This window comes from Salvia hispanica, chromosome 6 (assembly GCF_029641045.1).
Source record: "Salvia hispanica isolate PSC_SH4W2 chromosome 6, Shi_PSC_v1, whole genome shotgun sequence".
NCBI classification, from domain to species: domain Eukaryota; kingdom Viridiplantae; phylum Streptophyta; class Magnoliopsida; order Lamiales; family Lamiaceae; genus Salvia; species Salvia hispanica.
Window position 1 is genome coordinate 43,584,022 of NC_142697.1, and position 15,900 is coordinate 43,599,921.

A 15,900-nucleotide genomic window follows, 5' to 3' on the forward strand; every position below is an offset into this window, starting at 1 on the left:
CGAGCCCAATATCGTCAAGCTTAATTGGCTGGTGAAATTATTCTAAGGCTCGAGCTCGATCCAAATCTCGTTTTTTGAGTTGAGTTTGGCTCGACACACAACGATGGACTCTGTTCGAGTTCGGCTCGTCATAACATGCTCGTGTACATATCATATAAAAATGACTATTGTGTTTCTGTGAAAGAAACTAACTAAAAAAACTAATCTGTAATTTTAGTAATTTCTATATTTCATTTTTATTTATTGTTACACACAGTGCATTATTTTAATACATTTTTTTTATTAAAATAAGAAAAGTCTTGAGTTTGGATGACACTATAAATTAGGATGAATAGGAGAATATAATTTGCTAACGTACTCAACACGGTGACGTCAGATGATAATGGCCCCGGAAAATTCTCAGCCGACGGAACTGATTAACGGCAACGGAGATTTCAATGAGTTGGGTTTCAAGGACTTTATCCGAGGCGCTGCTGCATCTATTCCGGTCATTGCCATCATAGGCCCGCAGTCCAGTGGTACTGTATTATTTTTGCCTTAATTACGAGATTATATAACTAACTAAGGGCATCAACACTAGCGTTCTTTTGTACTCTCTCGCACACATTAAAAGCTAGTACTAAGTACTAACTAATTTTGGTGCAGGAAAAAGTACTTTGTTGAATCATCTATTCCGTACAAACTTTAGGGAAATGAATGCAATATATGGAAGGTTAGTTTGCTCGTTTACTTCTTATTCTTAAATTGATAGTAATAAATACAAATATATTTATTTGTTCATAGTAGTAAAAAAGGTTTTTTCGTAGGAGCAAGACAACGAATGGGATATGGATAGCAAAAGCTCCTCATATTGAGCCCTTAACTGTGGTGCTTGATTTGGGGGGTACAGATGGTAAAGAGAAGGGAGAGGTAGTTAATTTATTGTTAATCTTTCTACACTATATATCTTAATTTAATAATCAAGCTATTTATTATGGTTATTTCAGGATGATACAGCATTTGAGAAGCAAAGCGCCTTGTTTGCTATAGCAATTGCTCACACTGTCATCATAAACATGTATTTTAATTTCGACCAGATTAATTAATTTCGCAAATAAACTCATGCTCAATCAACTATATTTAATTTAGTATTGATATATTTATAAATATATATAGGTGGTGCAGTGATGTCGGCCGCGAGCACGCTGCGAATAGGCCTCTTTTGAAGATCGTTTTTGAGGTACACTTGTTCTATAATCTATATAAATATTGGATATGTAGGGTCCTCTTATAGCATCATAATCCAAAACTAATCTAAAACTAAGATTAAATCTACACTTTAACATTTTGAAATCAGTGAAGTAGATTAAAACTCAGAAATTTCAATAAATAGTACACAAAATATCAACAAAATGGTAATATCATCATTATGTTATCATATGATAAATTTTGTAGTTTTTTTTTGTATGAACATAGTATATTACAAATATCAACACAATGACATGAGTGTTTCAACATATGTACACGAAAATATAAGCACAGTCTTATTGATATTTTACATACACTATATTGAGAATTTTTTTGTAGTTGATAAAAAATCTGTTCATCAACATGTATGAAAACTGGAAAAAAAATTATTGAATTTCATCATCTGAACGTCGTTGGAACATATGCAATTGAGATCTCTTTAAAATCCTTATAAAGTTTCCTTTAATTTAATATATATTTTGTGAAAAATAATTTAAATCAAGAGAGTTACATAAATTTAAAGTTTTTAAGATGAATTTAATGAGAGAAAATTGACATCGATACCCTTTAAATTTATTTAGTAGTTATTTAAATTTAAAATATAATTTACTGCACATTATTTTAACCATTAGATCTTTTAATCTAGTGGCTAAAAATTTGTTTTAATTTGAAATTGCTAATAGTTAGTAATTATTTAATCATAACCTTGGATATGATACTTAGTTTCCACTTATTATAATATTAGTAGTAAATAATAATCTTCTTCTAAACTTTGATATAGGCATTGCTATCCTTGCTAGCTCCTCAGAAAACAACTCTTCATTTTGTGGTACGCGACGGCAACAATATAGGGGTATGCTTAATTGGAACTAATTCATAAATGTATGTATTCGTTTTTTTTTAATTATGATTTTTTGCATTTATTATTTATGTAGATACCCTCGGAATTATTGAAGTGTAATTTGAAGGAAGATATCGAGAAGGTAAATTATATTAGGATTTAGATTTATGTAGATTGCATTTTTTTCACTTTAAAATAAATCTTACAAATCTGTCCCATGATGTAATATACTAGTATAGGGGAGTGATCAATTGCTAACTCATCATTTAATTGCTAATTACAACTAATTTAAGGCCATAGGATTTTAGAAAACGTATGGTCTACAATTTGCCACGTGTAATTTTCGTTTTTATTAATTAAATCGAAAAAGATAAAAAAAAAACTCCAAATTAGGGTTTTGGATGAAAATGTCAATATAGTGTTCCGAAAATATCAACACAATGCTTTGAGAATGTCAACACAATGCATTAAGAATGTTAACCCATTGCTTATATTGACATTTTACATGTATTATATTGACATATTTTATATTACATGTTGACATTTTCTGCTATACGAAAAAATTAAAAAATTTTGAAATTTTTTTCAAATTTTGACGTCGGAACATATGCATGTATGATATTGTTGGAATCCTTATGAAATTATCTTTAATTTGATATATGTTATATGAATTTAAAGTTTTGAGATTTCTTTTAAAAGTTAATTATAATTAAACATATAGTTAATTGACATTAATACCCCTAGTGATATTTTTTGGAATTAATACTAAGGTTTTATTGACGTTTTTCGGTAATCGTATTGACATTTAGGAATTAATGATCTAAGCCCTTAATTTGAATATCTAATGGCTATTATTTAGTTGTAGTTAGCAATTAAGTTATGAGTTAGCAATATAACACTCCCTACTAATATATATATATATATATATAAGCGGTTGATCACCCTAATTTAATACTCAAGTTTGACATTAGCTTTAACGTTAGCTTTAACATAAATGAGTTTTGATTGATTAATTTTCTCTTTCTATATAGCGATGTGTATTGGAGTAAATACAAATTTTGCACTTTGAATACATAGATGTGCGTACCCTTTTAGCAAAAACACATTTGTGTTTAGCATAATTGTAATTGAAATTGTTTTCTTTCATTTGTCTAATAGCGTCTCCCTTTTTTTGGTCTTCTTCGCAGATTTGGGAAGCGGTTCCCAAGCCCCCAGGCAACGAGGGCACTCTACTCACTGAGATCTTCAACGTAACAAAAACTAAAGAAAGCACACACCCACACACACATATTTCTAGTGCATAGTAAAAAATAGTTGGATTTAACCCGATAAATTAGAATCATGCATAAATTATAAATATAAATCACACATGAAGAAACACGCAAGTTTCATTAATAAGCGACCGAAAGATTAATTCTCTCTAATAAGATTTGAACCCAGTTGCGTTATTCGTTCATCTCTTATTCACGGAATTATGAGTTTGCTCATGTGCAATTCGTGTTTAATTTATCATATAGGAACTATAGTAGTAGTACTAATTACTTTTCTTTCTTGTTTGTTAATTTAAGGTGGAGGTTACCGTGTTGTCACATTATATCTATATGAGACATGAGTTTGATGAAGAGGTTTTATTACGACTAATTATCTTTATTCCTTCAATTATTCATTTACATACACATTAATTAGGAGTATTAAATGTAGTCGATCGATCCATTGCAGGTGGTCCAACTCCAAAAGCAATTAATCTCCCATAATCTTGATCTCTCTACATCAAAAATTTCTCTCAGCAGTGCCAAGAAAACATGGGATATTATCAAAGAAATTAAAGGCTTCAAAGCTCCACGTAATTACAGGGTTCGTCAAATAATTATTTAGGATTAGCTAATTTGAAGTACTATTAATTAATTGGTACATGTCTTTTTCTAAATGGTATAATGCATAATACAACTGCTTTTTCAGCTCATGGTTGCCACAATGCGATGTGAAGAGATTGCCATGGACAAGTTGAGGCTCTTTCAGTCTGACCAGGTTTTACTTTAATTTGCTTCTTAATTAATTTATGCATCTCTTCTTGCGATTATATAAACTATTTAATTTGGTATACGTTTATATAATCGTAATATATGTAAAGATAAAAAAAAAGTCAATTATGCCTTTTTAATGCATACAATATCAAAATGGATATTTTCATCACTTACTAATCCCTTTATATTTGCGCAGGAATGGTTAGAAATAGAAAAAAGTGCAAAAACTAAACTTGTGATTGACTTCGGTGCGAAAACAAAGTCTATCTTGGCTAAGTATCTCTCCGAGTAAGCTAAATTATAAGAATTAAGCTAAATTATTAAGAATTTTTATTTGAATTCTTCTCAATTCTCATTATATATGTGTTAAAATGACAACATTCTTAAAATGACACTGTGACACCACGCTAGACTGCAATATTTAGTATATGCTAGACTGCAATAGTATAAACGCTAGACAACAATATACAACAATCTATAGATTGCGGTCTAGTGTATTGGATATTGCAGGCCGCGTCACCTTCAGTCTAGAGTATTGGACATTGCAGTCCAGAGTATTGGATGTTGCAGTCTGCGTAAATTTACCCTTGCGAATTTTTTATGATTGCCACATGGCAGCTGATTATTCGTCCACGTGTACAAATAATTGACTAGGAATGATGGTATAGTGTTATTTTAAGAAGGGTAGTCATAGCGTTTATACTATTGCAGTCTAGCATATATAATATTGCAGTCTAGCGTGTTGTCACAGTGTCATTTTAAGAGTGTTGTCATTTTAACGCACCCCTATATATATATAGGGTTGTAATCAAATGCTAACTAATTCCCAATCCAGAACCCAGAACTTCAATATTATGTTGGAAATTTCTCAACATATAAGTATAACTTTCTCAACATAACATGTAAATTTAAATCTCAACACAAAGACATAATTTTATCAACACAAATCTATTGAGAAAGTTTTGTCTTTGTGTTGATAATATTAATACATAATATTGAGATAGTTCTGGGTTCTGGATTAGAAGGTTGGTTTTATTTTAACGTGATATATATATATATATATATGATATATATATATATAGGGATGTATTCAGGTCAGAACGCTAAGTATAAGTAAAACTCAAAACACTTGCAGTCCATTGGATCTTATGATCTAACGGTTAGATTAATGCCACGTGTCATCTAATGATGTAGAACTTTAGACTAATAATGTAGCTCGGATAATAATGTAGCATTTTAGTTTAATAATGTACAGTTTTAGTCTTACAATGTACATTTCTAGTCTAATAATGTACCTCGGCTAATAATGTAGATTTTTAGTATGATAATGTAACTAATCACAACCATCCAATCTAATGATCCAAGGGCTGTGATTAGTGCTGTGTTTTACACTAAGATGCTGTAAGGACCCTAACACACCCCTATATATATATATATATGATATATATATATATATATATATATATATATTTGTTAAAAATAGCAATTCATAGCAATATTAACATTTTCGCTTATGATAGATACGATAAGGAAACTATGAATTTTGAAAGTAGTACTATAGGAGGGTACGATCAACAAGTACACAAAGTCAGAAGCTCTAAACGTCAAGATCTGACAGTAAAGGCACTAAAGGTAAGTACTTATTTAGAAAATTATGCTTAGCGACTTTTGTTTGGTATAAATAGCAGTATGAATTCTAATCATGCATACTAAATTAGATGGTCTATCCTGCTTACATGAATACGTTGGGTCATCTCCGATCTGAGACATTGCAAAGCTTCACGACTCAACTCAAAGCACGCATACAAAATTTTTCTCTGTCTGCATTTGAGTCATATCGGACATGCTATGACTCTTGTGTGCTGCAGTTTGATCTGCAATGTTCAGGTGCACCATAATTAAATGCCACATATATTATTCGTTTTTAATATTTGCACTTTATATATATGTTATTTAATTTTCAGAATATGCTACCATAGAGGAGGCAAATTGGAAGGAGGAAGCTTCAACTGTGCGCGAACAACTTCTCCATGAAATAAGAAACTGTACACTGAATCAGCTACGGGTATAAATTATTAAAAGTAGTGAAACAAATGTTGTGTGCAAATCAGAATTTGTCCAAATCATCTTATCAAATGGAGAGTTCATCCTGCATATACATCATCATAACCATCATCCTCGTCAGATATATCTGTTTTACTATATAGTTCAATCATCTTATCTCTAATTTCTTTATACTATATGAATTTTATATTAAAGTTTGTGACACTCACGACCAATAATATTAGTAATGAATTATCTACCTTTCCATCACATGATCTATCATCGCTTCCTCCACTAAATAAATTGATTAGGGATTAGTAATCATACCCCTAATCGACTCAAAGTATATAGTTTAGATTGAGGTAGGTAAGTGGGGTCTTTCACTATTATACTCTCGGCCAAATTTGGATACCCATTTTTCAACTATTTGAATGTATAATAGTCAAACATATCCGACTTAAATTTTAAGCCATTATTATAAATATGATGAACATTGGTTTATATTATTCTAACTCAACATGGAAACTTGGCCTTATTCTCTACATAAAAATTCTCAGCCGATGGAATTGATTAATGGCGACGGAGATTTCAATGAGTCGGGTTTCGAGGACTTCATCCGAGGCGCTGCCGCCTCAATTCCGGTCATTGCCATCGTCGGCCCGCAGTCCAGTGGTATGATTTCTGGCCTGAGTATGAGATTAGATTGATAGATTAATTAAGTAAGCTAGCATTTGGAGGCTAAGGCCATCTAAACCTGCGTGCTTTCATACCTCCTCGCGTAAATTAAAGAATAGAACTATAGATGCCCGCAGGGAGGTGGGTTTCTGACAGGACAGTGGGTTTGACCCTCTTCTTAGCGGGCCACTGCGTACCCTAGTTGAATACCCCTCATAATAATGTTAGGCCGGGATGTGTGGGGCCTTTGAGATTGGGGTTTCAACCTTTTTTGCAAGAAGAATAGAACTATAGACTATAGTTATTTTGGTGCAGGAAAAAGTACTTTGTTGAATCATCTATTCCGTACAAACTTTAGGGAAATGAATGCACAAACTGGAAGGTTAGTTTGCTCGTCTACTTCTTATTCTTAAAATAATAGTAATAAATGCTAATATATTTATTTATTCATAGTAGTAGTATTTAAAAAAAAGGTTTTTTTGTAGGAGCAAGACAACGAATGGGATATGGATAGCAAAAGCTCCTCATACTGAGCCCTTAACTGTGGTGCTAGATTTGGAGGGTACAGATGGTAAAGAGAAGGGAGAGGTTAGTATTTAAATTTAATTAATCATTAATCTTTCTACACTATATATCTTAATTTACTAAATAAAGCTTTCCATCGATTATGATTATTTCAGGATGATACAGCATTTGAGAAGCAAAGCGCCTTGTTTGCTATAGCAATTGCTCACACTGTCATCATAAACATGTATTTTAATTTCTTCGACCAGATTAATTAATTTCGCAAATAAACTCATACTCAATCAACTATATTTAATTTAGTATTGATATATTTATAAATATATATAGGTGGTGGAGTGATGTCGGCCGCGAGCACGCTGCGAATAGGCCTCTTTTGAAGACCGTTTTTGAGGTACTAAAAATGTTTTTATATTTAGTACACTACTACGTACTATGCGATAGTCGAAATGCAAGATTAATTACTTAGTTTGCTAATAATACTCCATAATAAATGATAGTAATTAATATTCTTGGTATATAGGCTATGCTATCATTATCCTTGTATAGTCTTGAGAAAACAACCCTTCATTTTGTGGTACGCGACGGCAACAACAAGACTGGGGTATGTGATGTCTAATTGCAGGATTAAATTTAATTCATACTATATGTGTTTTTAGTTTTCTTTAATTATGATTTTATGCATTAATTTATTTATTTATGTAGACCCCCTCGGAATTATTAAAGCGTAATTTGAAGGAGGATATCGAGAAGGTAAATATATATATTAGTAGGATTTCGGACTTTGTAGATTCTAGTTTTTTTTGTAGCAATGTAAAAAAATTCTTAGAAATTTTTCACATGGTACAGTTTCAATTTATGCAATTTGTGTTTAACATATAATTGTAATTCAAATTATTTTCTTTCATTTGTCTAATGACCTCTCCTTTTTCTTGGCCGTCTCTGCAGATTTGGGAAGCGGTTCCCAAGCCCCCAGGCAACGAGGGCACTCTACTCACTGACATCTTCAATGTAACAAAGACTAAAGAAAGCATACACACATACTAGTATAGTATAGTGCAGAGTAAAAAATAGTTAGATTTAACACGATAAATTAGAATCATGCATAAATATAAATCACTCATGCATAAACTAGTAGCTTACACTAATAAGAGATGAAAGATTAATTCCCTCTAATAGGATTTCAACCCAGGTGTGCTATTCGTTCATCTCGTATCCTCGGAAATTATGAGTTTGTGCACGTGTAATTCATATTTAATTTGATTCTACTAATTAATTTTTCTTTCTCGTTTGTTTTTCATATTTGGACTTGAAGGTGGATGTTACCGTGTTGTCAAATTATCTCTTTATGAGACAGGATTTTGATGATCAGGTTTTATTACGACTAATTATCTTTATTCCTTCCAGCAATTCACTAATATACACATTAATTAGGAGTATTAAATGTAGTCGATCGATCCATTGCAGGTGGTCCAACTCCAAAAGCAATTAATCTCCCATAACCTTGATCCCTCTACATCAAAACTTTCTTTGAGCAGTGCCAAGAAAACATGGGATACCATCAAAGAATTTAAAGGCTTCAAAGCTCCACCTTACAGGGTTCGTCAAATAATTAATTAGGATTAATTAATTTGAAGTACTATTAATTAATTCGGTACATGTCTTTTTCTAAATGGTAATGCATAATACAACTGCTTTTTCAGCTCATGTTTGCCACAACAAGATGTGATGAGATTGCCGTGGAAAAGTTGAAGCTCTTTCAAGCTAACCAGGTTTTAGTTTAAAATTAACTACTACTAATTAATTTGTACAGTATAAAAATGGATATTTCATTACCTAATTCCCTTAAATTTGTAATTCATTAACTTTTAATACGTGCAGGCTTGGTTAGAATTAGAAGAAAATGCAAAAACTCAACTTGTGAAGGACTTCGGTGCACGAACAAACTCTATCTTGACTACGTATCTCTTCGAGTAAGCTAAAATTATTAAGAATTTTTGTTTAAATTCTTCTCAATTCTCATTATATATAGGAATGTATAGATATTTATTAAAAATAGCAATTCATGATGCAGCAATATTAACATTTTCGCTTTTGATAGATACGATAATGAAACTATAAATTTTGAAAGTGGTACTAAAGGAGGTTACGATCAACAAGTACACGAAGTCAGAAGCAATAAACGTCAAGATCTGACGGTAAAAGCACTAAAGGTAAGTACTTATTTAGAAAATTATGGTTAGTGACTTTTGTTTGGTATAAATAGCAGTATGAATTCTAATCATGCATGCTAAATTAGGTGGTCTATCCTGCTTACATGAATACGTTGGGTCATCTTCGATCCGAGACATTGCGAAGCTTCACGACTCAACTCAAAGCACGCATACAAAATTTTTCTCTGTCTGCATTTGAGTCATATCAGTCATGCTATGACTCTTGTATGCTGCAGTTTGATCAGCAATGTGCAGGTGCACCATAATTAAATTCCACATTATATTTGTTTTTTAAGATCAATCATGCTTAATTGCATAATACTACTACTCCTATTAGTTTTCATATTTACATTATTTAATTTTCAGATTATGCTACCGTAGAGCATGCACAATGGAAGGGTGATGCTTTAAGTGTGCGCAAACAACTACTCCGTGAAATTAGAGAACATGCACTAAATCAGATACGGGTATTAATTATTAATACTGGTGAAACAGATGTTGTGTGCAAATCAGAATATGTCCAAACTTTATAATTTATCTGTATGATAGTAAAACAGGACGATGATGATGATGATGTATATGCAGGATGACCTCTCCATTAGTGTTACTATGGAAGTGTTTAGAGTTGTAAGAGATGTGAGTGTGACGGACAAATGGGAAAGTATTAGAAGATTCATGGAGACAGCTAAATTGGCGGGTGCTGGTATATTTGGAGGGGAGAATGAAGAAATCGTAGCTGATTTGGAGAAACACGTTAGAGACAGAGTGGTGAACATTTTCAAAGATGAATCTCTTAATGTCGAGGAACTCATAAAACACAGGTTAATTAATAGTATGCACAAACTATGGGGGTAAGTAATTTATCTATGTTTTAACCCAGATTTCTTATGATTTTAGGTTCATTCTTGCTTTAACACCAATGGATGACAACACAATGCCAACTAAGGAGGAGGCCTACCGTCAGGTAATTTTGTATATACTTGAGACCATTTACCCTTGTCTCACATCCATTTTGTATTATATCATCATCTCTTTTGTAAGTTTAGATAATTTTCTCCTTTTATAGGATGGGATCTCTCTTAAGTTTTTGTGTTTATTTTTTTTTTTAACTTTTGAGATTTCATATATTTTGTGTATGTATATGTGCAGTGTTTGGATATGTTGTCCACAATGGCTGTAATTCGTTTAGATGATACATACGACGTCGTACAAAGAGTGCTACGTTCTGAGCTGCTGATGAATGCAAATAGCGGCGATGGGATTTCTCTTTCTTCCGTTACATGGGAAAATGTTAGTAATTTTACAAACCCTGACCTCCATCACTAATTTTTACTAGAATTAGTTTGATAGGAGTATAATTCAATACTTTTAATTTGTTGTTTAATATAGGTCCCTCTTCAAATGACTTTGATCACCCCATTGAGATGCAAACAAATATGGACCAACTTTAAACAAAAGACTGAGGATTGTTATTCCATTGCTGAGAAATATGAAGAGGTATTGTATTATATCCAAAATTATATATTGTAGATCAAACATTTTGTGTGTGTGGTTGGATAAACCCATATTCTTATACAATGATAAATTTAGGAACTGAAACCCGTTGGGTTAGATATAATATGTGGAGTAGCACCAATCTATCGAAAAATAGAGGGGAAGAAGATAAACCCTAGTTGAAGTTTTAGGGGTCGATTTCCACCAAAACTGTGAATGAGTATAATTTGTTTGTTACTATGATCTAAAAGATCTCTTTTAATAAGAAATAAGAACCCTAAAAATTCTAAAAATCTAAACAGTGAATGAGAAATAATTATGTTATATTTTGTCAAAAAAGAAAATGACTCACTAATATTTGCGGCTAACTTTTACTATCGTTACTCTCTTTATAATTTGTGGCTAATTTAGGTGGTCCATCCTGATTGTACGAATACGTTGGGTCATATACGCTCGGAGGTATTCCGGAGCTTCATGACTAAACTCAAAGCACGTGGACAAAAATTTTCTCTATCTGCATTTCAGACATGCCGTGACTCTTGTTTGCTGAAGTTTGACAAAAAATGTTCAGGTGCACTATAATTAAAATATCACATGTTTTTAAGAAAAATCTCTTTCATATGACTGGTTGCGATTTTAATTTGTTGTTATGTTCTTTGTTTATAGTTTCTTATGTTTTGTTGTATCGAAGTTTTCTTTTTTACTTTACTAATTGTGATCTCACTTTTACTTTTAAATTGAAGCATTTTGTGCTCATCTAGAAAACATTGTTTAATTTTCAGTTGATGCTACCATAGAGCAGGATGATGCTGCCTCTGTGCGCAAACAACTTCTCCGTCAGATGAATGAACATGCACTATGTCAGCTGCGGGTATTATTTATAATTAGATTATCCATAATTGCCTTGAGTCTTGCATTTGATGAAATCATCTTTCCTACAGAATGACCTTTCCTGTAGTATTATTACAAAAGTGTCGAAAGTTATACTCCGAGATTGCAGTGTGGAGGACATATGGGATTGTATTAGACTTTTCTTAAAGAGTGAGAATGAGAGAGCTAAATCGGCGGCTGTTGGTATATTTGGAACAGAGCATAAGCAAATTGTGTCTGATTTAGAGCAATATGCTAGAATCAGCGTGGTGACCAGTGTCAAACTTTTATTTCGCAATGTCGAGAAGCACTTAAAGGAAAGGTTGATTCAGTTGATGCAATTCCATCTTTGCAGAAGCTCTATACATTATTTCATCTTCGTTTTAACCAGGATGCGTCTAATTTTAGGTTCATTGATGCCATATCGACGAGCAGCAAGACGATGGATAAGAAAGAGGGCCACCGTCAGGTAATTTTACATATTATGGATTCATGCATGTTGAGTACAAATCTATCCCACGTCAAAAATCTGAGGGAAGTTGGAAAGTGTATATAATTCTTGTCCAACTTCCCTTATGCTCCCGACGTGGGATGGATTTGTATATAATATAATTAGATAAAGTGGACAAGTTATTCATATTAGCTTTTTTTAATCAATATTTTTTTTAGAGGGTAAAATGTAAATGAGACTTTTCCTTATGATTTACTAGTGCTATATGTGCAGTGTTTGGCTCTCTTATCCACGATGGCTGTAATACGTTTAGATGACACGTACGACGTCGTACACAGAGTGCTAAATTCTGAATTCTTGGGTTCAAATAGAGGCGCAGGGACTTCATCATATCCTCACTCTTCACATACATGGGAAAATGTATATTTTACAAACCCTAGCTACGTCATCAATTATTAATCCATCCGTCCCGTCCCATCGCAAATGATCAATTTTTTTTTTATCTTTGGCTACCTCACTGCAAGTGACAGATTTACTTTTTTGGCAAAATACAACACTTTCTTTTTCTTACTACTTTTATCTTTTTATCTCTCGTACTTTTTACTCTCTTATACATTATTTTCTCCACTTAACTCAATAAATAATACTCCACTCTGTATTTTTTTAAATCCCGTGTCCGAAAGAAATCAATCACTTGCGATAGAACGGATAGAGTATTAACATCTTTAATTGATTAGTCGTTTTGTGGTACATGTGATGTATATATAGGTCCCTCAAGAAATGACTTTGATCACCCCATTGCAATGCGAAGATATATGGACCAAGTTTACACAAGATATGGAGCATTGTCTGGCTATTGCTGATGCTGTTGTTAACCAACATCAAAAGGTGCTGCTTTGATTTCCTAGTTTGTTAAATAAAATCTTTATAACCTCAAAATATAGTTACTCCTTATATATGTGATTAACTGAGTTGTATTTCATTTTGAGTTGTCGAAGTGACTTAAGTTATTTGTCTTTCAAATATTTAATCTCTTTTCTTTTTCCCTATGTTCTATATTATTTTAGTACTATTATTTAACTCACTAAGCATAATTTTTTCAAACTTTGTGCCAAAAAAATGGTCTCAAATAACATGAAACATGACAAAGGGAGTAATATTTTAAATTGTCATATGAATTCTAGCAAACCAAACCACACTACCCTTATAATTTGTTGTTTTATGTTTTGTGCAGAAGCAAGATGAGAAGCAAGATGAGAAGCGGCCACTTCGTAAATGGGTGGTCTTTGGAATAGCAATTCTCGGATTTTATGAGTTCATGGCTATACTGATTTGGTACTATTTTCTAAAGCAATTAATCGAATTAGTAGTTAATTAGTTACTAATAGAACTCTATGGTGGTGTTCGGTTTGCAAGATAAAATAATACAAGATACAATCTAGGATTGAGTTGTGAGATTATTTTAGTCATAGGAGGGTTAACTATGACTAATTATCCCATGATTATCCATCTAGGATTGAATCTAGGATTAAGTTGAGGGACTAAACTCATTAACCAAACACACTACTAATTTAATTCGGGATACAATCTTGCAAACCGAACACCCCCTACGTTGTTAGTTAGTCTTCCTCTACTTCTACCTATTTAAGCCAATGTATATATCTTGTTATTGCAACAGCAACCCGCCGGCCGCCGTTCTGTTCTTTGTAGAAGTAGCACTGCAGCAAGGGGTACTTAGAAAACTCAAAAATAAATTAATATATTCTGACACCAAGGAGGAATTTGAAAAGGTAGTATTCATTTATTTATTCCCGCAAGCACTATTTAATTTATAATCTTTCAAATTTTGAAAATTCTTTTCTTTCTAATAAGGTGGGATACATTTTCAACTATTAATACTTTAATTATTTTTTCTTTCTATCTCTCTTACTTTATCAATATTGCATTAAAATTAGTGACAAATCCAAAGTGCATATTCTTTTGAGATGAAGAGAGCATTTAATTTAACGCTAACGAGGTGATTGTATGTGAATATAAAAAAATTTTGAACTTTTTGCAGGATGATATCTCTAAACAGTCTAGGTTCATTAAATTTCTATGGAGCTATATGGAGAAAATATATCGGATCTTTCGTGATAAGGTATTAGGAAATACTTTCCGTCAGATTTACATAAACTAAGAAATCGTGAAATTGTGTCTTTCTGATTTCCACAGACTAAAATATTTATTTAGTTTTCATTTTTGTGTACGACATTATTATAAAGTGTGACTGCTTTTGTATATACAATTTTTATGTATGACTAAATATTTATATATCCCACTAAACAGTGGACTCTGCGACGTTTAAGTACTTACCGAATGTTCGAACTTTTCTTAGTGACAAGTTTTCGGACTGCAGACTTACACTTGTAGCAAAACGGATACTTTTAGCTTAAAATAGAAATCAAATATTCAAATAAAACAATAAAATTTCTCTAACTTCGATGATCATGTTCAAGCTGCCGTAATATATCTAATCTTCATAGTATTATTTTAGTTGGCCTTTAATAATTGGGCCTATATTTAGATTTAGTTGATACTTTTAAAAATTGAAATGGTGGCCCTTACATGAATAGCCATTTGCTCAATTTGATTTTAAAGCCCATTCATATATTTCATAGTGGCCCATTTCAATAGATCTAAATCTATATTCCCCGTACAAATTGTTCAAGTAGTAGAATCTGTGTATAGAGATATATAAGTACATCATTGATTAAAAAATTTGAAATCCATATTATAAATAAGGTTAGTTAATTTTTAAATTCTCATATTAGCTTCATTTTAGTTTTTACTTTCATGATTGATTATTTTACCTTTTGGGGATTTAAAAATAGCGGACTAGACCATATCATATCTGTCCTACCCACGATATATTTGCAATTTATTAACTGCACATTATATAAAACTAAATTCGCTGAAAATTTGAAACCATGTGATGTATCTAACCACCCAACAATGAACCAAATCAGTGTGCATCACTTCATTTCACATTATGTCACGAGTGAAATTCGATTGCCAACAACACCTGAATGAATGTTTGTTATATATACTGCAATACATTAAAAAATGGCGTAAAAGAAACCGGGATTTCACTATGCCAATGATTAAGACTAACATAGAGTTCGCTAATGAAAAAATATAGCAAATTAAGCATGCTAAAAGATTTCAAGTTATTTCATATGATGTCACTAGTGCAATTAGATTGACACCACCTCCTAAATGAATGTTTGTTATATATACTGTAGTACATTAAAAAATGGCATAAAAAGAAAACTGAGATTTCACAATACCAATGATTAAGACTAACATAGAGTTTGCTAATGAAAAAATATCAAATTAAGCATGCTAAAAGAATTCAAGTTACACTAAGGAATGTCAAACATTGGATAATTTCTCTAAGTATAGCATAGATACGAATATGGAGTACTAATATGTAATACTATCAATTTATCATGCCTAAAAATTATCAAATATAAAAAATTATAAAAGTTAGCCCAAAAA

At 32.0% G+C, this 15,900-nt stretch overlaps 1 protein-coding gene across 2 annotated transcripts; it reads left to right on the forward strand.

Annotated features, from left to right (window-relative positions):
• Nucleotides 1-340: 340 nt before the first annotated feature.
• LOC125205559 (uncharacterized) lies at nt 341-14,710 on the forward strand. 2 transcript variants are annotated; one of them, XM_089061221.1, is made up of 43 exons: nt 341-518; nt 646-712; nt 795-909; nt 987-1,057; nt 1,156-1,219; nt 2,009-2,080; nt 2,163-2,210; nt 3,256-3,318; nt 3,637-3,693; nt 3,788-3,922; nt 4,028-4,096; nt 4,289-4,380; nt 5,613-5,724; nt 5,811-5,979; nt 6,057-6,157; nt 6,693-6,807; nt 7,126-7,192; nt 7,296-7,398; nt 7,491-7,561; nt 7,663-7,726; nt 7,856-7,936; nt 8,038-8,085; nt 8,281-8,343; nt 8,648-8,704; nt 8,800-8,931; nt 9,036-9,104; nt 9,214-9,305; nt 9,434-9,545; nt 9,632-9,800; nt 9,912-10,012; nt 10,131-10,366; nt 10,443-10,509; nt 10,695-10,835; nt 10,935-11,042; nt 11,451-11,610; nt 11,822-11,910; nt 11,981-12,231; nt 12,318-12,378; nt 12,634-12,780; nt 13,129-13,248; nt 13,595-13,695; nt 14,039-14,150; nt 14,420-14,710. In XM_089061221.1, the coding sequence occupies exons 1-43, from the start codon at nt 377-379 to the stop codon at nt 14,537-14,539; spliced, it is 4,434 nt and encodes a 1,477-aa protein (XP_088917347.1). In that variant the 5' UTR covers nt 341-376; the 3' UTR covers nt 14,540-14,710. The 2 variants fall into 2 exon arrangements, with proteins under 2 accessions (XP_088917347.1, XP_088917348.1); XM_089061222.1 differs by having other exon boundaries at nt 807-909.
• The last annotated feature ends 1,190 nt before the right edge of the window (nt 14,711-15,900 follow it).

Bases quoted from the DNA above. Each gene is read 5' to 3' on its own strand.
- LOC125205559 (XM_089061221.1), top strand. From the start codon at position 377: ATGATAATGGCCCCGGAAAATTCTCAGCCGACGGAACTGATTAACGGC. The intron at 6,808-7,125 runs GTATGATTTCTG...ATTTTGGTGCAG, and splicing joins CGTCGGCCCGCAGTCCAGTG to GAAAAAGTACTTTGTTGAAT. The intron at 8,086-8,280 runs GTAAATATATAT...CCGTCTCTGCAG, and splicing joins TGAAGGAGGATATCGAGAAG to ATTTGGGAAGCGGTTCCCAA.